The 25,505-nt window shown below is 56.1% G+C and overlaps 1 protein-coding gene and 1 long non-coding RNA gene across 2 annotated transcripts; one reads left to right on the forward strand and one right to left on the reverse strand.

Moving 5' to 3' along the window:
- Nucleotides 1-1,482: 1,482 nt before the first annotated feature.
- Nucleotides 1,483-10,003, forward strand: LOC115527169. Its single transcript, XR_003972854.1, has 2 exons — nt 1,483-1,847; nt 5,466-10,003. It is a non-coding gene; the product is annotated as an uncharacterized LOC115527169 (long non-coding RNA).
- TRIM8 (tripartite motif containing 8) lies at nt 9,733-24,185 on the reverse strand. Its single transcript, XM_030334601.1, has 6 exons — nt 22,887-24,185; nt 13,186-13,281; nt 12,600-12,833; nt 11,742-11,773; nt 11,494-11,609; nt 9,733-11,141 (listed from the first exon to the last, which is right to left on the reverse strand). Exons 1-6 carry the CDS (start codon nt 23,454-23,456, stop codon nt 10,534-10,536), a joined length of 1,656 nt encoding a protein of 551 aa, XP_030190461.1. The 5' UTR covers nt 23,457-24,185; the 3' UTR covers nt 9,733-10,533.
- Nucleotides 24,186-25,505: the final 1,320 nt, after the last annotated feature.

Here is a 25,505-nt window from a genome sequence, read left to right on the forward strand (position 1 = left end):
TTTTGTTTGTGTTGTTTTGCTAAATCTGGCAACTCCATCCAGAACACCCTGCTCAATAAAGAGACAGTGAGGTACAATTAAAAAGTCTGTTCTCTGGAGTCAGAGAGGCCCGGAGTTTAATCCTTGCCCATCATAAATCAGCTCTGTGATCTTGGGCAAGTTACTCTCTTGGAGTCTTGCCTCTTCATCTATGAAATGGGACTAAAATGGTAGGGAGGTTTAAAAAAGATATAATGTAAATAAAGTACCTAGACCTGGGGCAACAGCTAGCACAAAGCAGGGACGCTCTGTGCCTCTGTTTCTTATCTGTAAAATGAGGTAACATCATCTAGTTCTCCAGACGACTGGACGAAGCTATGCATGTCCAGTGTATAGCAGGTGCTAAATCATTGGCAGCTATTATAATAACTGGCAGAAATTCTGGAGTCCAGACCTTCCCAGGCCCCCAAGACCTCTGCCGCCCCACCTCCCCTCCCATGTCGTTCCGGAACTCTCAAGGCGACAAGCAAGCGGCCAACAGTCTCCTGAAGGTGCCGGCAGCCCCCTCCTCTCCAGGGCTCCCAGGGCCACCCCAGCCACACGTCTTGCGATTAGATTTGTAAGTGGGAACAGGCTCTTGTCAGAGGCTCCTGATTGGCTCCAGGCAAAAACACAGTTTAGCGCTCAGTCAAGCTGCATTTTAGGGCCTCTGTCTCTCTCTCCCCCCTCTCCCCTCTTAATTGCAATCTGTTCAGTAATTTCCTTTTCCAACACTGCAGAACACAGGGAAGCTGCAGCACCAGGAGTTGGGCAGGGAGGAGGGAAAGAGAGTTCCTGCTCCCTGCAGTGAAATCTGCTGGTCCAGCACTGTGACAGTGTGTGCGCGCGCGCCCGTGCATGTGCGTGCACGTGTGTGTGTGTGTGTCCAGAACCAGCCACACACACGCACGTGTGGAGATGTGACCAACAACCAGGCCCCTACTGCCAGACCAGGGCAAACTGTCAGGGGGACACCCCCTTACAATGGGGACTTCACAGTTACGATCTTATTTAATCCTTTAATCCTTGCAACATTATTAACTGTAGGTATTGTCACAGTTTGGGGATGGGGGCTCACATAATTTGAATCACTTGCTCAAGATCATACCAGCGGGGCAGAATCCGGATTTGCACCTGGGCCTGTTTGCTGGGCCCCAAGTGCGTACCATGACACAGGTATTCGTCGCTTTCCGAAAGTCCATGTTTCGCCACTTCACTTTTGCGAAAGACCTGCATTAGTACCTGTTTTTTAACTAACCAAAAGAAATCTGCAGAGGATTTTCGCTTTAACGAAAAAAGCCACTACCATACTAATGTAGGTCTTGCATAAAAGCAAAGTGGTGCAACATGCGCTTTTGGAAAGCAGGGCGTACTCTACACCATTTCGGCTTGTGAAAAGTTTCGTGTGAAAGCTGTACTTTCAGATGGCAGGGGAGCGGCGGGGGGGGGGGGGGGGGGGGAGCCTGCCCCTTCTCACCTTTTGGCTTCTAAGCTCCAAAAGGGAGCTAAGGAAGCCTCCTGCACAAAGGAACACGGGGAGATTTTTTTTCCCTACGGTGAATAACAGTGTCCAAGGGACAAAAAGCCTTTGCTTAAGAAATAAAACATTCATGACAGAATTGAAGAGATCACGCTAAGTCAAGGAGGGGCAAGGGTTATGGGAGAACTTACGCGAATACCTGAAGCGGAAAGCTGCAAGGGCTGGGGGCAGCTTCGCTAAGCAAACTGCTAGCCCTGTCAGTCAGTCGCTGACTGGATCCATGGAGTGGCCCTGCGAGATAAGTATCCCCATTCCTGTTCCCTCACTGGGGAAACCAAGGCTCTCAAAGGTAAGTCACTTGCCTGCAATCACACGGCTAGGAAATGGCTTGTCTGGGCTTCCGGCTGACTGCAAAGCCCGTTTTTCTCCAGGATGCCTTCTCCACTAGACACAGGGCCGTGACCTGCTGACACAGGGTCGTGGTGGGGGTGAGGCTCCGGGAAACAGGGAGGTGGGTGAGAAGCCTACCTCGCTCTTTGCAACACCCCCCTTCGGGATGCACGAGACCCTTCCTGGAGTCCCAGAGGTGGCTGCGGCTCTGGAGACCGCCGGCAGGGGGGGCAGGGGGGCCTGGCCCCACCCCGACAACAAAGGAAGAGGCTGGGAGAGCTGTAGCCCTTTGGGCCCCACCCAGGCATCAGCCACCTCCATTCTTACCTGGGGCTTAGTCCAAACCTATGTCCTGGCCCAAAATGGAAGAGAGGGAGCGCTCCCTCCCTCCTCAGACCACCAGAGGGAAGGAGGAAGGGCGGGCTGCAAACAGATGCACGGGGGCATTGTCTGCCTATGGTCTTTCTTTGCCTTGTTAGCAGAATGCATACTCCTGAGACTGGACAGGCCCATCACCTGGGCCACTGCTGACTCATATGGGAGCGGATGCCCCACATCAGGGTGTGAGGCTTGGCGCTAGCTGACAGTCCCTCAGGCACAGGCTGCTCAGCCATACTCAGTGGCCCTGCCCATGACACCAGCCAGACCCCTCCCTGGGTCTGGCTTTTAGCTCTCACCCCCTAACCCGGTCCCTGGTCCCACCTGCTTGACCTGCTCTGGGGAGTTGGAGCCCAGCAGCCCCCCTTCTTCAGCCTTCCTCGCTGCCAACAGTGAGGAATCTTGCAAAATCCTGCTGGCACGCCACCCCCACGCCCCTTGGATTCTGTCTGGGGGCACACGCAGCAGCCCGATCTAGGGCTTTCGGTATGAATAAGGCTCCTCTGAGGCCTCCAGATGAGAGGGCCAAAGCACATTTCCTGCCTGGATGCCACAGATGGCTTTGGGAGAGAAAGGGATAAGGAGCTTTGGTTTGTAAGCGACGGCCCATCCCGCGGCCAGGGGGTGGGGACAGAGCCCAGCCCAGCTCTCCCCCTCCATTCCCCCCGCTCCTGGGGGTTCACCCTGACTCCCTGGGCCCCTTTCCCACCCTGAGACCTCCAGGTCTCCCAGAGCAGTGGGTTGGGAGGAAGAAAGAGGGAGGAAGGGGAATGCAGGGGCTGGGCTGCTGCTCCAGGCTGGGGGAGGCGTCCGCACAGCTGCAGGCAGGGCCCCCCCTGCCCCCAGTCTGTGAATGGGCACATCGCCCCCTCCTGCCCGCCTGCCACCACTCCTGGAACAGTTGGTCCTAATGAACGCAAAGCAGGCAGGGCAGCTGTGAGCATTATCCATATGCATGGGGAGGTGTTTATTTATCCTCACGTCCCACCCCACCCTGCAGCTGCTGCCGCCCCCTGTGCCAGGAGGGTGAGTGGGCATGAGCACCCAGGCTGCTCCGGGGCCCAGGGCCTCCTCTCCTTCCAGCCCTCCCTCCCCAGCCCGCGCCCACAGCCTTCACTTGACCCATTTTGGAGGCAGAAGTTTGTGTGTGTGTTTGAGAAAGAGAGAGAGAGGGGGAGAGAGAGTGCACACATCATTTCCCCAGTTGGTGCTTTTGATTTCCTCTGAAGTATCTTGATTGCAGACGTACAATGGCATCTTGCTGCCAGTGCTCCCTCAGCAGCTTCTGGCTCTGCACCGCCTCCTCCCCAGGGCCCGGGGTTTTCTGCTGACTCCAGGGCCCATGGCTGGCTGGCAGGGAAGGAGAAGGCCTGATCCGGCCTTCCATTCCTTGGCTGGGCAGTGGGACCTGGAGGCCCTTCCCGTCCTTGGGCTGGGGCCAACCTGCACCCTGCAACCCAACCTCCTCTCTCACTTGGGCCTCCCTGTGCCTCCTTGCTCGCCATCTTGTTCCCTGCTATCTGGCCCTCACCCCCTTAGGGCTCAGAGCCAATGTCCTAAAACACAGTTCCCCTGCTCAGATGTCTTCAGGAGCCCTGGGGCACTGGGACTTGAGGCCAAACTGTTTATCCTGTCATTCAAGACCCCTCTGATCTGACCCCAAACCTTTTTTATAGGCCCGTCAATCATGGACTCTCACACATATCCTGACCTTCACATGAGGATCCTCATTGTCCCCCAACCTATCCCCCCCAGTTTTATTTCCCCACCTGTGCTCATAGTCACCTTCTCCCTGGAATGTCTGCCCCCTCTTTTGTGCTTTTCTTCCTCCTCTTTTAGGGCATGATTAAATTCCCATATGCCCAGGAAGATGGCCCAGTACCCTCTAGTCCACAAGGCTCCCCTATGAGCTCTGAAAGCCCAGGCATTTGGCATTTGGTATGCATTCATCCAACCATCCATCCATCCATCCATCCGTTTATCCATCCATTCATTGGTTCATTCATTCAACACATTATCACTTGAGCGGAGGCAAAGCACTTATAACGTCTCATGTCCTGGCTCTGTTCCCTCATGCCTTTCTGACTTCACTGCTCACTGCTCTGCCCCTCACTCTTTCCAGCCACTCACACTCCCCCTTGCTGTTGTTGAAACGAGCATCATCTGCCTCTGGTCTTTGTGCTTGTTCCCTCTGCCTGGAATACTGTTGCTTCAGATACCCTGAGACTTTGCCTCCTCACATTCCAAAATATGTGCTCAGTGTCACCTTCTCAGTAAAGCCATCCTCAACCATCTCCCTATATAAAAACTCCCATGCCCCCTTGCCCCTACTGACATGTCCTCTCCCCTCACCTTGCTTTACTCACCTTCACAGTACTTACCACCAACTCACTGTATTGATTTATGGTTTGTCGTCTGTCCCTTCCCCACTAAATTCTCAGCTCCAAGAGGGCAGAGAATTTGTCTATTTTGTTAACTGATATATCCTCAACGCTGGACCAGTGCCCAGAACTGAAGGCACCTCGATAATTATTTGTTGAATAAATAAATGAGTGAAAGAATGAAACAGGCACTGTCCTAGGCTCTGAAAAATCACAGAAGACCAATATTTCACGTCCTCCAGGGACACACAGGCTAGATGGATATGTAAGCTATGCAGCTGGTAAGCTGACACGTAAACCACAATAGTTATAATACCATGTGAGAGCCCTAAGTGCATGGGTGTGTGTTTGGCCCACAGGAACATAACCATTGTGATAGCTATCGATGCCCCAAAAGTGGACGGTGCCAGCAGCAGACAGGGCACTTAGCATGCATCAGTTCACTTTTTCCTCACACCCTCCTGGAGAGGGGAGGGAGGCGTACACAGAGGAAGCAAAACTCTGAGTCTAGGTATACAATCCAGGCAGAAGCCTCGGCAGAACCACCGGGGTACGGAACCACCCGGGCGGCTGGAGGACTGACTCTAAGCCTGGGATGTGACAGGTGGAGTTTGGGGAGCTGCAGCTCCTGGAGATGGCATTTAGTGTGGCTGGAGAGTCCCTGTTAGGCCTTGCTGCCCATTTGCATCCGAACCCCCTCCCTACTCAGTGCCCCGCAGCAGACACAGACATGGAGAGCGTCTGATGACGACATCCAATTCACAACCAGGCAGCCAGGACATCCATAGGTCAAATGACGCACGGCCATTTTTTTCCAGGTCGACCAGGAGTCCACACCATCCTTCATGCTTAGGTCTTGGACACCTGCTCCTGCATTTCACTTTTTACCTGCAATTCTGCAATGTTGCCAATGCCGCTACTAACACCCTATTCTACAAGCTGTTGAAAACCATGCCACACACCACCCCGTGCATCACCCTCTTCTTGCCTCCATGTAAATAATGAAAAATAATCTATGGCACTGAGCAGATGGGTTCTTTCTTAAGAAAGACCCAATTATTGAAGATCTAATGCAAGGGGAAGTCATAAATATCCCGGTTTGCTGCAGTGGAGAGGAATTAACGACACAGCAATTAAAGAAAACTGGTTGCCCATGGAGGAAACATGCAGACTTCCAGTGCAGAACTCAGGGGGAAGCCCATTGTCAAGGCCCTGCGTCATAAATGCCAAGGACAGAGGATTTTAGAGAAGAAGCCCTGGGCTCTTGAAGGCTTCCCTCACTCAGTGGGTGTAATTCCCATATACCATGGAGAATATGGTAGAGACCAAAGCTCTATCCACCAGATTTCTATTTCTATCTGTGAGAGCTTTCCCTGCAGAAGGAGTTTATTGAGGAATTTAAGCACAGAGTGACTACAGCTTGCTCGGGAAGGGAAGAAAGTTTTTTGGAAAGGGTAGAGTGTTGGGAGGAAGAAGGAGAGAGGCTGAAGGAAGATCATGATATTCTTGAGGCCAGCCCACCTTCTGGTCCCAGTCTAGAACCTCTCCCCTGATGACCCGCCTGTCCTGGCTGCCTCTGCCCCACACCCGGTCTGTCTCTCATTTCCTTCAGCCTCCATGGACGTTTATGAGATCTTAGCCCTGAATCCCAGGGCCTTGCCAGGCACTTCTGCACAGAATATAGGGAAGGGGCAAACAAATAGTGTCCTTAATTTCCTTCCCTGCCCCTTAATTCAAAGAAACAGAACTCACAGGGTTCTAGAACCAGTATAAGGATCCCAGGTTCTAGAGACCACTGCTTCTAAGGCGCCTCCAAGGGAGAGTTTTCCAAAATCACACAGGGAGACACTCACCGTAGAAGAGGGGCTAAAATGTGATGGGTTCTGTCCAGGGATACCCAGGAATCATTTTTTTTTTTGTACCTCCCTTTACTTTGCAGCCCCAGGAGGATCCACATCCCACCTCCCCTTTCATTTTAGGCCTAAGATCACTAGGCTGGGTAAGGATATATCCTAGACTCTCCATCCACCCACCCGGAATTTACAGGACACAGAGGTAGGGTAGGGAATCCCCCAGGGGCCAGGTTTGGTCCTGAAAGTGTTCATCGGTTCTCCCCCACCCTCAGATGGGAGAAACTGACGGTGGCTGAGGAAGTGGCATGGTGACAACGACAGGGCCTGAGTGGGTGGGTGTGAACAGGGCTGGAAGAACCCGCAAGTGAGCTTAGAAGGTGGGGTCTTGCTCGGGAGAGGGGCCTGAGGCGCTGACTCAGCGGCGACGCCTGCAGGGTGTTCCCGGCTGCCGCCCCGCCCGCCCCGCCCGCAGGGTGCCCTTTGAAGCCCGGAGGGGGCTTTGATCTGGGGTCTGCCCCTCTCTCAGCTGGCCCGGCCAGATGCGCTGGGGGGAGGGGCGGAGGAGCCGACCACCCCCTGCCACGCCTTCCCCGCCCCCCTGCATCCCCCCTTCACCGCTCCCCGCCCCCCCCCCCGGGCCCCAGGACTGTTTCCGGCTGTTGCGGGGGCACCCGACCCTCCCCCCCCACGCTTTGCAGCTGTTCCCCAGCTGCGCGGCCCCACCCCAAAGACAGCTGGGAGAGAGGCTGGGGGCGGGGAGCGGGGCACAGCTGCTGGCCCGGGCTCGGACGGGGAGGGCAGAGACTTGAAAGGGCTCGGGCGGCGCGGGTGGCGGGCGGAGGAAAGCCCCCGGCGGTCGCCTCCCCGCTGGCTGCGCACATCTGGGCCACAGCAGCCGCTGCCCCCCACCGGTGGGGTGGAGGAGAGGCGCTTCCGACACCCAGCCCTTCCCGGAAAGGGGAGGAGTGACCGCCTCTAGGGGAAGGCGGGAGGGCAGCGCCTGGGGTGTGAGAGCCAGTATCTCGGAGTCGTTCGCGGTGTGAGGCGCAGGGTGTGCCTGTGGGTGCCCAGAGGTGTGGGAGTATGCACACCAGGGCAGGGTGGGGAAGGCCCCCTTCACACCTTCCCCTGCAGGCCTTGTGTCTTGGGGCAGCTCCAGCCTTTTCTGGGCCTCCTCTGCCCCTGACCCTTTTGGGAGGAGGGTGACAGCTGCTCCTACAAAGCCGGGGACAGCTGGGTGGCTGGGGACAGCTGGATGGGGTTAGTGTCTCCCTGCTTCCCTGGCTGCCCAGGCACCCCCAGGCTGGACTACTGGCAGCTGGCTGCTTTGCCTGCAGCCTGTGTGCTTAAGTGTGTAATTGTTGGGGGGGGGGGGTGGGACCTGGTGGGGCTCAAACCGTCCCACCCCCACCAGTCTCCCTCCATATCCCAGTCTGACCCAAGTATCTGGAGAGAGGAAGGACCCCTCCCAACAGCTAAAATGAAACTAGGCCAAGTGGGAAAGAAATTGGGCAGCTTTCTGCCTTGGCTCCTAACCCTTGGCACGGAGGACGTCCTAGGGTCCCTGACAACTAGAGAAAGGGAGAGTGAGTCAGGAGCAGATGTGAGTGGAGTTAAATGTCTATCTGGCCACCAGCACCTGCCCCCAGGCATCCTTCCACCCCTGGGCTGCAGGGGCCCTGTGCTCCAACCATCTGCCCTCTCGCTGTAGCCCCAAACAGGTGCAGGGGAAGAGAAGGGGGCAGGCCAGCTGTTGTCATCCTGTCCTGGCTCTGGCTCCCTGCCAAAGTGAGGAAGGGGGAGCAATGAAGGAAAGGTCCACCCACCCCACACTGAATCGTTTTCTATTCCCACAGGATGGGAAGACGGCTTCTACTTAACAGGACTAAGACTCTGGTTTGGTTGGCCAACCCAGCTGGCCAGGGGAACATGGCTTGACCATGCCTTCCACCCTAGGTCGTTACTTGTATGAGAAGGGGAGTAACTAGGGCCGGGTGTGGCTTGGACCCCTGGCACAGGACTCACTCGTGGCTTTTGGGGGTAGGAGGCATTCAGGCCCTGACTCTACCCAGACAAGGGGAGAGAACTAGGCACCAGCAAAGGTTGCCCCTCCTCCTAGTATGGAAGGGCACAGGCTGCTTTATGACATAAGATCCAAGCGGAGTGTTAGGTAACAAACCAGAGATCCTTTTTAAAGTTCACTTCCCGGCCCCAACAGAGGAGTGCCTTGGAGTGCTCCAGCCCCTCCTTCCACCCAGGGGTCCCTATAACAAGCAAGACCCTAGCAAGTCCTTCGTCACAGCACTTTTAACTGGGGAACTAAAATGCAGATTCCTGGGCCCTTGATGAGTCCCACGGAGTCTAAGCAGGCCCCAGGAATCAGCCCTTTTAACAAGCTCCCAAGACATGGTCGAGTTTGAGCAGTTCTGCCAAAGGGGATGGGGGTAGAACGTCTTCACCTACCTCCATGTGTCTCAGAGCCAAGTATTTTCCTGTCTGCTCTTCTTCTATGCGTGGGGGCAGGGGCCTAGACCCAAGTCACCAAACGAAGCATGGAGTTGACTCCCCCAGTGGTGGCCAAGGCCTAGTTCAACTAAATCCCCAAAAGAGGGTCTGCTCTGTTTATGCCCATGGCCCCACACAGTGCCTGGCACTTAGCATGTGCTCAATAAATATTTGTGGACTGAAGGAGGTAATTTTGCAAGACTCAGAGAGGTATTTCTTTCTTTGTCTGTTCTAGCTAAGAACATGCTGGCAGAACCTCAAAGAGATGCCAGGGCCTATGCAGCAGGGGGCTGGGCCTGGGAGGCCCTCACTCAGCAAATATTTGTCAAATGAACCCAAGGCTGAGAGTGGACGTAGTTAGTGCCTGACAAATTGACATTCACAGGCCTGGAACAGACTAGGCCGAGCACAGAATCAAGGCAAGGAAGGCAGGGGCTTCCTTCCCTCAGTGCCCTTTCTTGGACCAACACCTAAAAACTCCAGGCCTGGGGGAGTGGGCGGGGTAAGAGGCGAGGCAGGGAGCGGGACTGCGCCATTATGTTTATTAGAAGGTTGGATTTCGGTGTGTGCTCTAGATAGATTACAGAATAAATACCTGCGTCTTGAGAACAGGAAGTCCACGATTCATACAAAGTGCTCACTACAGGAAGTTGCTGTGTCAAAATCCAGGCAAGGACCCAACTCGGGGCAGCCCCTCCTCCCCCACTGACCTCAACAAGGGCTGTGCTATGGTTTTTTTATTTTATTATTTCTTTTATTTCTCTTTATTATTATTAATATTATTATTATTTGCTTTTGCTGTGGTCACTATCATTGGCAAAGTTCCTTTTCCCCTTTCCTGGACATGGGGTTCCTGTCTTTAAGATTCCACTCTGAGGCTGAAGGTGCCAAAAGCTGCTTGAGAAGTGGCCTTTGAACTCCATCTGGGAGGATGTTGAGAAGAAGGAAGCAGGAGAAATCATTCTTGGTTTTAAAAAAATTAAAAAAAAAAAAAAAAAGCCCCACAATCTACAGGTCATTCCTTACTCAGTCAGTGATCAAACTGCCCAAAAGAAAAACAAGACGAGCAACAGGCCAGTGGGCACTGGTCCATCCTCCCCGGGCTGGGTGAGGAGGGTGGGATCCCCCAAGGCTTTAGGGGAAGCTGAGGCTCCTACCAGCCAAGGGGGTGGGAAGGGGAAGGAGTGGAAGAAAAAAGGAGAGACAGAGAGAGAGAGAGCTCCATGCCTTGAAGTAGATGCTTTCCCAACTCCAGGGCTACCTGCAGCCCAGCCCAGGCCAGCTCTCACTGTCACCTCCGCGTCCAGGAGATTCATTAAAAAAAAAAAAAAAAAAAAAAAAAAAAAAAACAAAAAAAAACCCCAAAAAAAAAAAAAATCCAAAAGGAAAAGAATTGGGGGGGGGGGGCGGATGAAGGAGGAAGGGAGGGAAGACAGGAAGGTAGAAGGGCAGGTCTCTGGATGCATAATTCCCGAGCCACTGGGGGCTAGGGGGGAAGATTCCCCAGCTCCCCACTGCCTGCGTGGCGTTAGCTCGTCACGTAGTGTTTGGTGGACGGCTGCCCATACACCCTGTAGAAATCCTGGTGGCCAGGCTGCTGGGAGGCGTCGAGCCAGTCTCTGACCGCCAGGCCAGGAAGGGACTGGGGGACGGAGGGTGTGGGCGGGAGCGGGTGTGAGTACTCCTGTGAGGGCACTGTCCAGGGAAAGTGGCCGGAGCGGGGGTAGGGCTGGTGGCCACCATGGTTGGCCACGGAAGAACAGTAACAGTTGTCCACAGAACAGACGAGAATCTTGCGGCCGCCATACTGGGGGAGCATGGGCTGCTGGGTGGCAGAGCCATTGGGATACTGTGATGGGGGGAACACAGGACTTGAATGCACTGGTTGGGCGCCGCCCGGCAGGGCCACCAAGTGCTGCGTGGAGCTGCAGGGCCCCAGGGGCTGCCCTGACTGGCCCTCGCCGCTGGCTGTGCCTGCTGCCCCATATTGGCTGCCCACGGGGCCTGACGACGTCTCTAGGAAACTGGCCTCAGGGAAGGCCGTTGAGTGCTTGCGCTTTTCCGCCCCAGAGCTGCTCACGCCACAAGGGTACAGGGGGACGCTCTGCAGGAAGGGCACCGGTGTGCTGAAGGGGCCTGTGGAGAGTTTGGGGCAAAAGTCGCCAAAGCTCCCATCCCAAGCAACCCAGGTCTCCTTTCCCCACTTTCTGTCTATAGGACCAAGCTCGTTACATCATGCACCATCTTGGTCAAAGCTGACTACTCCATTAGCAGGTAGATACTATTATTATTCCCATTTTATGGCTAAAGGAACTGAAGTTTAGGGAAGGCATGTGGCTTTTCCCAAGGTCCAATAGCTAGAAGGGGCAAAGCCAGGATATGAAGAAAAGACTATCTGACTAGGCCATGCTGCCTCTCAGAGAGAAGGCTCTGGCATTTACCCCTGCCCAAAGGGCTCTCTCCTTTCCATTGAGGATACCACCCTCACCTTCTAGCATCTTGCGCAGCTGCTTCTCCTTCTTGGCCACCTCATTCAGGAAGAGCTTGGAGTTCAGGTGGCCGATCTTAGGGGGAGAAAGGCTGCTGCCCGTGCAGGTCTGGGTCCTGGGGGCAGTGGACGGGGCATCTGCTGTGAGGAGGTATCACCGGTGAGCCTGCCCTACCTCCCCCCGTGGGCCTGGCCCTCCCTGCCCTCCCCCAGATGTGTTCCCTGGGGGCTGGTGGCCATCTGCTCACCTGTCCATTAGGATTTTCACAGACTTGGTGTTCTAGGGGGAGAGAAAAGGGATAGTCAGTGGGAAAGGCAACATGAGAAAGCAGAGCTGCCCCATGCTCCCTCCCCCCAGGCAGGGCTGATTGTCTGATTCCCCCAAAGTATGGTAAGGGCCGATGGGGGGGGGGCGGGGTGGGGGGGGCAGTCCTCCATTTCTAGAAGTTAAGAATAGCTAACGTTTATTGAGCACTTACTATGTGACAAACACCGTTAAGTGCTTTCTATACATCCATCATTTTATCTACACAACTACGGTAGCAAGGTGTTACAGGCACTCAGTCTTTTATCTGAAATTCATGGGGCCAGATGTGTTTTGGAATTTGGAAACCGTTGGATTGTAGGAGGAAAAATATGGTGCCTGTTCTATACGTTACGTATTATCCCCAGTAGGACACCATCATCCAATACATCAATGTTTCTGCAGCAAAATGTTTGAATACTTGTGTCAAGCAAGATAAATAAAGACCATTAATTGCCAACATGAGCTCAGGTCAATTTTTTTTTCTGTTAAATGAGATGTCAGAATTTTTCCTAATAGTTTTCAGAGATTTTTAAAATTTGGAATTGTGGATAAAGGATTATAGATCTGTATCATCAACCCCATTTTATAGGTGAGGGAATTTAGGCATAGGGAACGTATATGACTCGCCCCCAAGCTCACGAAGCTAGAAAGGGCAGAGGAGGAGGGTTCTGAGTCCATGCAGGCTGGCTCCAGAGCCCTGGGAGCATACTGGTGGGGGAAACTGGTTGGGAGCAAAGAATGGCAGACTCCGACTGAGGAATGACCCGGATCCCACCGGCTGGTCCCGGTCCCAGCCCACCTTCATGAAGCTGACGTCTTCTGTCTTGTCGAAGAGCAGCTGCAGGGAGCCCAGCAGCTTCTTGGCCTCCTGCATGCGCTCCCCGAGGTGCAGCGCCTGCGCTGCGTTCTCGCTGCAGAACTTGGCCTGGGCCTTGTCCAGGACCTCCACCGTCTGCCGCAGGTCCTCGTCCAGCAGCTGGTGTAGCTTTTCATACTGCAGCCGCACCTCTTCCTTCAGCTGGCTCACCTTCTCCTGCGGGCGCGGGGGCGGGAGCGGGCGGGCAGTGAGCGCCAGGGACCTCGGGCTGCGCTTCTGCCTGTCTCGCGTCCTGGGCGGTGGAGTCTGGGACCCCGAATCCCCAGGCTGCCCACAGCTCCCCACGGCGAGGTCTGAACCTGCTAATTCCCTGCTGGTAGCATAGGGCTCTGGGCCGGCTACCTCTGACGTCAGTGGGGGCTCGGCAATCGACAGTTCATTGAATAACTGACCAAGGGATTCTGGCACAGCGTCGACCACACAACAGATCCTAGCCCCAACAGGGAGCCAGCCCAAGGCCCTGCACCCAAGCCGGCCCACCCCATACCACGGGCTTGGGCTTAGCTACCTCCACTAGGCGCTTGTCAGACTCGAGTTTGTACAGCTGGTCCTCAATGTCCTGCTCTCGCTCCTCCAGACGGTCCTGCTGCTTCATCAGCATCTTCTGCAGGGACAGGTGGGGAAGGGGTGTCAGAGGGGGCTGCGGCTCTATCCCTTACCAGGGATGGGTGAGCACCATCCTTCCTGCTACAGAACAGACTCATCCTATAGATTCTTGGACTCAGATGACCTAAATTTCTGCCATCCAACCCTTTCTGGCCCCCCATGCAATCCCAGGGGCCTGGTGACAGCTGTCTGGGAAGCCTGTTCCCAAGAACTGAAAGCCTGGAATAGCTTCCCACACGTATCTAAACCATGAGCTTTCTGAGGGCAGGGTCCAGCCAGCCTGTTCTGAGTGCTTTTCCTATACACTTATCTAATCATCCCAGTAATGCTGTGAGTTAAGCACTACTGTTATCTTCATTTCAGAGAAGAGGAAACCAGAGAGATTAAGCAATCTGTCCAAAGTCACACAGCTAGGATACAAACCTAGGTGATTCAGCAGTAGGGTCTGTTCTTGTACAAGTCATGCTGCTTCTCTGGGGAGCCCCATCTTAGAGATGAGTACCCTAGGTTGCAGAGGGACAAACAACCTTCCGAGGCCATCCAGGCCCGCTGGCCTAGTCCAGAGATATCACCCTACACTTGCCTTACTTGCACTTAAGGGCATCAAGGGCAGCTTTGTTCTTGACGCTGAGGGTTAGGCCTCTGAAGTCCTTGCTAAAGCCTCAAATGAGCCTCCAAATGAGAGCCTCAGCCTCTCATTTGGACCCAAGTGGAAGGGAGACTCTGTGGCTTGCTTAAGAACCTGAGGCCAGTCTACTGGAAGGTGCTGGATGAAGCTGCTATTCTCAGCCCTTGATCTCCTGTCTCCACAATCCTCTCCTCCCGGCCCTGTCCATCCTGCCTGTTCCATCCATCCTGTCATCCTCCCTTACCAGACATGCTTCTTCGAACACAGTCTCTTCCTGCTCAAGAACCTCAATGACTCCCTCCTTCCAATATTTTGGCAATGACGGCTCTCTTACAACTTGACACCCCCCCCCCCCCCCCCCCCCCCCCCGCAGCCAGGTGGGCTGGTATCCTGTCTCCAATGCTCTGTGCACACTTGAACTCCCTGCACTCTGCTGACGTTTTTCTTTTTTTTTTTTTTTAACATTTTTATTTATTTTTGAGACAGAGAGAGAGCATGAACAGGGGAGGGTCAGAGAAACAGGGAGACACAGAATCTGAAATGGGCTCCAGGCTCTGAGCTGTCAGCACAGAGCCCGACGTGGGGCTCGAACCCACGGACCGCGAGATCATGACCTGAGCCGAAGTTGGCCGCTTAACCGACTGAGCCACCCAGGCGCCCCTCTGTTGACGTTTTTCTACAGCCCACCAGTGCCCCCTTCCTCCCTCTGTCCGTCCTTCAAGGCCCAACTTAAGGCCCACTCCCTAGGAAACTTTCCATGGCCCCTGTTCGAAGTTTGCACAGGTCACTCCCTATCCTTGCCATGCAGTGGGGCTGTCACAGAGTGCCTTCCCTCTGCAGCTGTACTGTCCAGTATGGTAGCAGCTAGTCACATGTGGCTATTTAAATTTAAATAAATTCAAATAAATTAAACATCAGTTTTAGTTGTACCAGCCTCAGTTTGAGTGCTCAATAACTATATGTCACCAATGGCTAATGTTCTGGACACCACAAATACAAAACATTACCATCATCACAGAAAGACCTATAGGACAGCACTATTCATTTTTAAAAATCATTTACTTATTTATTCATTTTATTTTAGTGAGAGGGAGAGTACGAGCAGGGGAGAGGGGCCGAGAGAATCTTACACAGGCTCCACACATAGTACAGAGCCTGACACGGGGCTTGATCCACAACCCTAGGATCATGACCTGAGCCAAAATCCAGAGTCTGATGCTCAACGAACTGAGCCACCCAGGCGCCCCAGGACATTATTCTGTAGCCTGCCTCTCAAAGTTGGTCTGATTTCCCTGCAAAGCTCTGAGCCTGCTGAAAATAGGGTTTGCTGCGGTCTTTTTCTACCTCCCTTCTCAGCCAGGCGACACAGAGACCCCAGCACTCGACAGATGCATAGCATGTTGACTGAATAAAGGCACGGTTTTGCCCACAAAAATAAGGTTTGCAAAGCAGGTTACACAGAACCTAGCTCACAGTAAGTGTCCACTCAACAAGGAATTGTTCTTTTTCTTCCTCTGCGGGGGCCTCAGAGTGACCCTCAAGTTTGACCTAAAACCCCCATTCCCACCCACATCCAGCTGGCTCCCCAGACACAACCACTAATCCCTTCCTCACTCTTCTGACCCATTTTACATTTGGGGAAACCAAGGCCTGCAAGAGAGTTCAGCAACCTCGCTGCGAGTTGCTGCCTGCCCCAGAAACAAAAACCTGGGGACAGGAGGAGATGGGGGATATGAAGCCGGATTCTAAGCTGGAGAAGCCTGGGGTACTGCCTGCCCCATCAACTTGACCAATGACCTAGGACAGGACCTGTAAGACCCAGCCCCAGGAGACCTTGCCCTGTCCCAGGCACTTTGCCTTTCCAGCAGGTCCCCACACCAGCCCAACATGCACAAGGGTCGCTGCCAGCCTGAGAGTCAGAGCCTGTAAGGAGACACAGCTGAGTGGCGGGGCAGGAAAGAGGCAGTCATGCATCCTCCCTGCCAGTGAGACTGCCCACAGCTAGAGTAAGAGGGTAGCAGCCCCTGGTAGAAGTTCCCAGAACACACACAAGCACGCATCGCCACTTGGGCCCTGGCACCACCTCATGCACAGTGCTGCACAGAGCTACACGTATACTTGCATCCGGCCCCCTACAGGTGAAGACTGGGCCTCCTGAAGGCCCAGACACTTAAGGGAGGCCTGCCATAAAGGCAAGGTAGCCAGGACACCCCTTCAGGAACAGTAGGGCTTTTTACCTCCCTTGTAACAACTGGCCCTCAAATTTTTGCCTTCTGGATGCCTTGTACCCACACTGAGAGGACAGGGCCCCTCTCTCCAGATGTGTCTCAGACAGCGGGCCATTCCTGCCTTCCCAATGCTCAGGATATTGGAAAGCCCCCCACCCCTGACTCCATCCCATACATCTGCGCACTGTGGTCTCCCCACCTAGCTAATTCTCATGACCAAACCCATCAGTATCAGATTAGGGGCACACCTGGGGCTAAGTCCCAGATGAGAGACGGGAAGGAGGCAGCACCAAGGTTAGCTTCCCAGCCCAATTTCCCTCAGAGGACTGGAATGGGGGCTGTTCCACTCCCATCCTTTGGAGCAGTGGGAGGCCCCTCTCCCGCCCCTCTGGAACCCTTCAAGGAATTCATGGCTGACTCCTCAGGGAAAAGCCAAAGGAGGCACCTCCTGTCCAGTTCTAGGGGTGGAGCTCAGCCCCGGCCTTCTTCCAGACCTTTCTCAGAGCCTTTCCTGGCAGTACTTCTACTCTGGGACATTGCCTGCCCAGAGCCCTCTGGGGTGGGAGCCCAATCTAGGCCTAGCAAAGGCAGGGGCCACACTCTCTAGCAGGTGGCTGGGTTTCACTCCCCCTCCCCCATCTCAGAGGACACGGAGCTCCTGTCTCTGCTGCAAGGGTAGGTAGGGGAGGGGGTAGGAATGGGAAGGAAACTGGCCAAGAGTTGCCAGTCATCACAGAGGGCTGGGAGGAGGGCCCAGGGACCCAGGCTGGCCAGCTCACCCTTGCAGGGATGGCCCTCTCTTGGGGCCAGATGATCTTAATCCTGCCACAGACAAAACCTGAGGGAGCCAGAGGGTTAGGGGGAATCACTATTACCTCAGGCACCGGGAAACTGGGGGAAGGGACAGGAATATTCACTTGTCGCCTCTTCATTACCCCTCACCTCAATTCCACCAAATGACTGAATCAGGCTGCTGAGAAGCTGGAAGACGGGGGCAGAGGAAGCAGGGCCTATACCCTTCCCCGCTACGAGCAGCCTCTTTCCATCCCAATGTCCGAGGAATCGCTGAGAGCTGAGGCCCCATTTCCCATCTGGGAAAAACCCAAAGCTGAGAGATAGGACTAGATTTTCCTGCTTGATTCACAGCAGGGGCTCTCAGTGCAGGGGGTAAGGATACGAGGGCTCTTTACAAACCCCTCCCAGAGCACAGTGAGTCACCTGGACTGTGGCACACCTCAAGAGTGCAGTGCAGGAGCACAGCGGAGTGGGGAACCCTGGTCTAGACTAGCAGCGCTGGAGGGACCAGGCCTCCAGCAGGAAGGAGGAGGGGCGATATGAGGCCCAACTCCACTCAGCGGCGCTTGTCCCTTAGAACCTAAGTAAGGCCTTTTGTGGTCTCCTCCTGGTCCCATGAGGGCAAAAACATCAAGAAGACATGGGGGCACTCCATTCCCATTCCATCATACATGACAGGTATGAAGAACAGGCCCCAGGACATCCTGCTCCTCCTACCTGTCGCCCAATGTTCTAGACTCCGCCTGGAGCTGCTCCCTCTGAGAGAGGGGCACACCTAGCTCCTTACATTCCTGCCCCAGGAAAGCCTCACATCCCTCTGGAGTCTGACTGGTCAGGCCCAGCTGGCATTGTTGATGCCAGACTGGACTGGGCAGACGGGTGAGGCCATGGGGACTCTGGGCTGCATAAAAGTTAATAAATAATAATACTAAAACCCTCAAGTCAACCTTGAAGAGAAGCAAGGTCAGGAGGGAACAGGGCCCCAGGGGTTGGGCCAGAGGCAACCCCTGTCTGAGATTTTCAGACAGGGCCAGTGCTGGATCCAGCAGCCCCTGTGGTGGTGGTGGTGGGGAGAGTCATGGGGGGCAAGAAGAGGGGGCTGGGCTGCTGAGCACCTCTCTCTGCTCACACCCCTGCCCAGAGAGCTGCCATTTCAGCTCTAGCTCTGGCTGCAGCCCCTGCTCAGAGCTACCCCATCCTGACCCCCTCCCCAGCTTCCAAACCTGCCCCCCACTCTCCCTATAGCCCTCGTCCCAGGAGCACGCTGGCCTCCTCTCTCCCTGGGCCACAGCATTCTCCCCTTGTCACAGGGCAGTTTCCAGGCCTCGGCCCTTACCTTGGGCTACCATGCGGACCCCCAGGCAGAGGCAACCACAGACACAGAGGGAAGAGGCTGGAGGGCAGAAGCCAAGGCAAGGAGAGAAGCAGGCTCTCTGAAACAAGCCCCGGCAGACCCCAGAGAAGGTTTCCCAGCTGCAGAGTGGAATTAGCTTTTGCCATGCAGAGAGCAGCGCTCTGGGGCAGCAGAACAAAGAGGCGAGAGAGAAAGCCCCCCTTTGTCTGGGTTTGAATACCAGGCCGGCCGGGAAGGAAGGCTTTCCCAGAGCAGGGAGGAGGCCAGCCAGGCCTGCCTGCTTGGTCCAGGGCAGGGGCCCAAGCCGGGCTCACCTTCTTCCTAGGCCCACCCACACTGCCCCCAACACAGCATCGCAGGAGCCACCTGGACCTCTGCCTCCAATACCAGCCACAGGCAACAAGCCCGCCCGAAGGTGAATTCCATCTTTTCTTCCCCTCCCCAACGCCCCCACCAGTTGAGAAAGTCGCACAAGTCTCAGAGTCCGAGCAGGCAGCCACATGCTAGCAACATGGTGCTGACAGTCACGCAATACACCCTCAACTTCCAATCACAGGTATACAGCAAGCGGGCCATGCAGTCAACCTCGTCTCTCACAGACGCGCGCTTGCATGCCTTCCGGACCCCACAGCCACACTCAGGACAGCTACACAATTAAGTCGGTCACTCACGCTGTACCTTCTCAGAGATATACACAGGAGATACAAGAAAATCGGTCACATGGGAGATGCACAACCAGACACTCCGGTTACACGCGTGCGCGCACACCTGCAGACAGACATGGACGCACGGCCATCCAGAGCTGCAGGAGGCAGAGTAATCAATAGGGCGTGCATGACAGGCGCCTGGCTGTGTCAGCAGGATCCTGGGGTGGCGGTGGCGGTGGGGGCTGGGCCTCTGCCTCAGACTCCTCTCTGCCTGGGGCCCAGGGAGGAAGGCCGAACCAGATCCACCTTCCCTGCAGACTCAGGATGATCAAGGAAGGGGCAGCTACATTGCCCTTCACCTTACACAGGTCAGCTGCCTCCCCACCTGAGAGGTCAGGAGTCTGGTCTGGGGAGGATGGAGCAGTGGGGTCTGTGCTGCCCGAGTCAGCTGGGCCAGGGCAGCCCCCACCCCCACAGCCCACCTAGAGACGGACACATGGGGCGGAGACCTAGGGTCCCCGTCAGGGTCCCAGTGCAAGCCCTCCAGCCAGGGGCAATGGGGGCAGTGAAAGCGGCACCTCGCCTCTGGCAGCTACAAACCCCAAGTTGGCCCTGAGCAGTGGGATCCTCTCCCTGCACCGCCCCCCCCCCCCCCCCCCAGGGAACATCTCTCAACATTAAACCTATGAGACATGTAAGGAAAAGGGTTCTGGCAACATTTCCAGTCTTGATCTGGGGGCCTAGGAATGACACGGGGGCACTACTATGACCTGAACACACACACACACACATACACACACACACACCCTGCATAGTCCCTCATACATATAACTAGGTCTTCTTTTCTTGTTGAAGGAGGTCATGAGATAGGGATATTCCCGGCTTACACCAGTTCCCTGTTGCTTAGATGAACCGCTAAACCTGGGGGCTGGAAGAGGCTTTGACTACCTAGGGCTGCCAGACTCAGGCCCACCTGGATATCCCCAATTTGGGCCATTATCCTCTCATAGCCCCAAGGGAGAACATATTTGGGGTCTGGGCATGTCCCATAGAGTGGTCTCTGGGGCCAACCCAATGGGCCTCCAGGCTTCAGGGCAATGTGGTCTACACAATGGCTTTGCAAGGGCAGAGTGGGGTAACAGAGTTGGCCTGACTCCCCTGCTAGTGCCCTAGGCTGGAGAGAAGCCCTGCTTGCCTCCCTGCTGGGCTCCTGCTCTAGACTACTGGCCTTTGCACATGTGGGTGCTTGTGAGTATGTGACTAGAGCCACCAAGGAGAGGTTGATCAGAGTTTCCTATTTCTAACCGATAGGACGTTTCAGCAGCACCTCCCACCCCTACCCCACAGAAGACATAAGAGGAAACACAAGAAGCAGAGCCGTATTTTAAGGCATGTGCCGAGTCTCCATGTATCTGCTCCTATATCCCTGAGAATTCTGTTGCTCTCATCCGTATCCACGGCATCAGAGGCCCTCAGGCAAGGGAAAAGAGGCCCAGGAAAAGGCCCTTCTCCCTGGCTGGAGGAAGGACAGTGTGATGGGTTCTTCCATTCAGATTCCCTATGGCTCTTCCCCTCTCCTGAGGGTGAGGCCCCTTTCTCCACATTCAGTAAGTCCAATTCAGACTGAGGAGTGCTGGCCTGTTGAAGGGTTTCCAACTCCAGTGCCCTGAGTCACCAGAGAGAATCCAGAGGGCCTGGGGTGGGGGCACCCTGTAGGGGAATAAGACTCAGGTTGCTGGGTACACAGATGCTGGGTGCACAGAATTGCACATCTGGCCCTGATGCAACCCCCCTACTTGTGCGCCTGTCCACATCAGGAACAGGAATGAACACACACACACACACACACAGGCATGCTCACAGGGGCTGACAAAGTTCAGCACTTCCTTCCCAACCAGTTCCTTCCACGAGCCAGGATCGTGGACCTGGTGGTGGGAACCCCAGAGTATACTCTGCATGCCTGGGCAACCCCTTCCCCCACCAATCCCCCACCAATTATACAGACGGGAGACAGGTGCATTTAAGGGCAAAGCAAGCAGTCTCAGAGGCACTTGCAAACATAGACACACATCTAAAGATACCCTCCTACTACCGAATCAGGCACAATTATGTTTTCTCCCCACCCAAATGAAAAGCACCCCTAGCACTCAGACACAGTTAAGAGCAAAAGCGTGGGTGCAGGCACAAATTCACTCATCATCCTGGCTGCTGCCCCCTCCTTGGTTCCTTTCAGCCACATCTCGGTCTTTTCCCTTCCCGTCACTTTCCACTGCCAAACCCAGGACAGAGAACTGGACAGCGCTCCTTTCTCCTGCCTCTGCGCTTTTCCCTTTCTCCCCCAGTCTTTCCATCTTTAATAGCAGCAGCTTCCCCATACTGAGAAAAGTCTGGGCTCTGCCTCCCGGAGTTGCAGGTGGGCACTAGGGGTTCACTGCTTTCCCTAGGCCTCTGATTCTCAACTCCAGGGAAAGGAAGAGAATGGCCCCCCTCTCTATCCCCTATGCTTCCTTTAAGAAACCAAAGGTCCTGTCCTGTACAAAACCCAGAGTTAGCCCATCCGATTGGAAACTAATTATACAGCAAATTTTATTTGTTATCCCTGCCCTCAGCTTGTGGTGGCCCTCCTGCCTTTTGTTAGTTGTAAGTGTATGTTTTTTAATTGCTAAACAGTGACTCATTCTGACTGGTTCCCCCCCACAGGAAACAGCCCCCATCCACAACCGTCCAGGCTCAGAGCTTCCTCATACCCAAGCTCCCCACTGGCCTCAACTAGCCTCCAGGGCCCCCACCCATTAAACACTCCCAGTGCAACCAAAGCCCAACCTCACCCCCATGATATCACACCCGGGCTCCAAGCTGGGGCTTCTGAGATGGCTCAGGCCAACCCCTTCCTTCTGGTATGACTCAATGCTGAAAGCCAGGGGACCAGGGAGGGACCTAGGAGGAGCCCCCCTCCACGGAAGGGGACGGAAGTATTGCCTCAGTCCAGCTCCAAAGCCAGGCCCAGAGGCCTGAGGGAGAAGGCGGTTTTGACATTGGCCGCTGCTGCCGGGTGTATACAATGGGAGGGGATGCGGTTCTGTAATCACCCAGCCGGCAGCCCAGGGGAGCCAGCTGCCTGAAACCAGATTGCAAGGCAGCTCAACCTTAAACCCACAGGATTCTTTTTCCGTCTTCCACTTCCCCTCCCCAAATGTGGGAGGGCTGTGATAGAGGGCTGGGCTGGGAGAAAAGGGTTCACAGTGATGAAGACACATACTTTAAGGTTTGTTCATGCAGACGCATGCAATATACACAGGCACACAGAGAGCAGTGATTCTCACAAATGAAGAGTGGGCAATTGGGAATAATCAGAATGGCTGAGACTGTTCAGTGATGCCGCTGGCTGTCCAGGCCTTGTCCAGATAGATACCAGAGTTCTGTTCTCCCTCCGGAAGCTCCCCTCCACCCCACCCCCCCGCCCCCAGTGTGTTTCCAATAGGGCTTGAAACTAACATGGCTGCTTTTGTTTACTTCCTCATTGGTATGCCAGCATCATGGATCATGTCAGCCACAGCAGCGGCACCAGGACACTCATTACATAAACAGCAGCTGGAGAAGCAGGACCTGGGTCACTGCCTTGGTGACTTCCCATAGGGCCCACAGAAACAAGGCTGGGGGAGGGAGCCGTGCGCAGAACAGAAAAGCAACACTCAAACTCTACCCCTCACCTTAATTCTATAAATGACTCAAAAGATGGACTCTATGTGCACAGGTGCAGAAATGTATCAAGTAGTGGGAGACCTTTCTTCCCAGGACCTTGCCCCCAAACTTTCAGGGTATAAGAGTTTGGAAGGGCGCCTCTGGCCTGATGTCACAAGAGTTAGCCTGTCTGGAAGGGTGGTCCCGAGGAGGTAGGGAGTGTGTGTGTGTGTGTGTGTGTGTGTGTGTGTGTGTGTGTAGGGTACTTGCCCGGATCTCATTCCTCCGGATCTCCACGTCGCACACCGAGTGTCCCTGATGCGCACCGCTGTAGTAGCAGCAGTACTGGCACACGGCCACCTGCTCGGCCTCGCAGTGGTAGAGGCGGTAGGCGTTGTGCTGGGGGCAGCTCCAAGCCCGCACGTCGTCCGCCTCCACCAGGAGGTGCCCGCGGGCGGTGGAGGGCTGCTGCAGGTGCGTCTGCACGTGGGACTGGCAGCAGGGCGCCTCGCAGCGCAGGCAGACCTTCTGCGCGGGCAGCGGGGGGCCGCGGCGGCAAAACACGCAGTGCAGCGCCGCCGGCGGCTTCTCCACGTGCAGGGCGTTGAACTTCTCTACGATGTTGGTGAGCTTCAGGTTCTTCTCCAGGCCCGGCTTCTGGTTGTAGGCCTGGTTGCACTCCGGGCAGCGCACCAGGCCGCTGTCCTTGGCCCACGCCTCGCCAATGCAGCCCCGACAGAAGTTGTGTTTGCACGGCAATTGCACCGGCTCCACGAAGACATGCAGGCAGATGGGGCAGATGAGCTCCTCCTCGAAGCAGTTCTTCCAATTCTCCGCCATGGCTGCTGCGGGCAGGGGGCCCGGGCAGGCCTCCCTAACTGCCCAACTCTGGGGGGCCGTCCGGTGCAGCTGCAGGCCCACCGAGCCCCGAGCTCCGGCCCCAGGAAGCCCCGACAGTCGCTCAGTCACCAGCGCCCTCCGCGCGTCTGCCCCCCAGAGGAGGGAGCCTCGGTCGTCCCGCCGCGCGCGCAGCCGGCTGCGTCTCCTCCTCCTCGCGAGCGCCTAGCGGGAGGCGGCGGACTGCGCCAGGGCCGCGGCCGGGGCACCAGCCCTGGAGGGGAGCGCCGGGGTCCAAATTCCATATAAGAGGCCGGCCCCCCGACCGCGCGGCTAGGCCAGCGGCGGCCCGCGGCCTGCGCCCGGCTTCGCGGCTGACATTGGGGCGCGCCCCGCGGCGGACAGAGCCAGGGAGCCGCACAGTTCCTCCAACGACGGCGGCGGCGGCGATGGGGCTCCCTCTCAGGTCGTCAGCGCCGCACCTCACTCGCCTCGTCCGGGGTCCGAGAGGCCGGGGAAGCGGGAGCGGCCGCGCCGAGGGCGGCTAGATCCGGAGCGGGCGGGCGAGGCGAACTGGCGGTTCTCGGGCTGCGGCGCGGGCGTCCCCCGGCTGGCCGGCCGGGTGCGGGTGCAGGCTGCGGGGCGCAGGCGGGCCGACTCCGGGGCGCTGCGTGCGCGCAGGGGCAGTCATTCAGATGAAATTCCAGTCCTCGGCCAGAGACACCAGCCCGCCTCTGCCTTCCTCCTCCCTTCACAAATAGAAACGGAAGGGGGAGGGAGAGAAGTGGAAAAAAAAAAAAAAAAAAGCCAACCAGAAAGGGAGGGAGAAGCCCCGGCGGTGCTCCGGCCTGACCCCCTCTTCGCGACTTCTGCGCTTCCCGGAGGCCCGGCGCCCGGCGCCCCCGCCGCAGAAAGACCCCGCTCTCGGTCTCCGCGCTGGGCGGGCGCCTCGGCTCTGCCGAGGAAAACAAGGATTGATCAAACTAGAAAGGAATTTTTCTCAACTGCTAATGAACAGGAGGCTCGGCTCCCGGCCCTCCCCTCCCCCCCCGCCCCGGCCCTCCCCCTTCGCCACCCCGGCCCCCCTCCCCCCCACTTTCTTTTCTTCTCGGCCTCTGCTCCGGCCTGGAAGGCTCGGGGCTGCGGTCGGAGCCAGCCTGCGGCGGCGGGGCCGGGCCGAGCCAGCCGGGCCAGGCTGCCTCCCTCAGAGCCCAGCCATCTTGGGCTCCTGGCGGCAGCCGCGGTGGCCGGGGGTCCGGGCGCGCTCGCTCGAGGGTCCTGCAGCGGGCTTTCTCTATCTCTCTCTCTCTTCTCTCTCGGTGGGATTTTTTTTTTTTTTTAAAGGGAGGGCTGGCGGCCTCCCTCAAATTAGGAGAGAGAGAGGAGAAAATGCCAAGTCCCGATTTCTCTCCACCTCTGCTCCACCCACCCCGGTCCTTTCCAAAAAATAAAAAAAGATTAGAATTGGAAGAAGTCGGCAGAAAGGCGAGCGCCGGCGGCCCCCGGCTGCTGCCCAGGCGACGCGTCCGGGGCGGGCCCACGCCAGTCGCTCGGTCTGTGGGTCCGTTTGTCCGCCCGAAGCTTCACAACTGAGGGGAGGGCACTTCGGGCAGGGTCTCCGCAGCGGCAGTCGCCTCAGAGCTTTATCCTCAGATCAAAAAAAAAAAAAAAAAGGAAAAAAAAAACCAACAGTCTCATCAGGGCCACCTTCAGCCATCTTGCGCGTATTATTATTATTTCAGAAATAATCTGTTTAATAAAAATAGCTGCGTCTCTAGCCCCCTCCCCCGCATCCTGCGCTCCCCGCCCCCTTTTAATAATAATCTCGATAATAAAAACGAACTGCGCGCCGGGCAGTTCTTTTCCTGCCTCTGCTCTCTAGGGCTCCGGCTCTCCTTCCCCGGGGAAGGGGACGTTGGGGGGGCGCCGCTGGGGATGGGGGGGGTTGAGTCCCTGCTGCCCGCCTGTTGGCCCCCTCCGCCTCTGCACCGAGGGAAGGGCGCCCTCGCCGCTACCTCGCCGTTGCAAAGAGGGCGGGCGGGGGAGGGGCCC

Source organism: Lynx canadensis, chromosome D2 (genome assembly GCF_007474595.2).
Source record: "Lynx canadensis isolate LIC74 chromosome D2, mLynCan4.pri.v2, whole genome shotgun sequence".
In the NCBI taxonomy this organism is placed as follows: Eukaryota; Metazoa; Chordata; class Mammalia; order Carnivora; family Felidae; genus Lynx; species Lynx canadensis.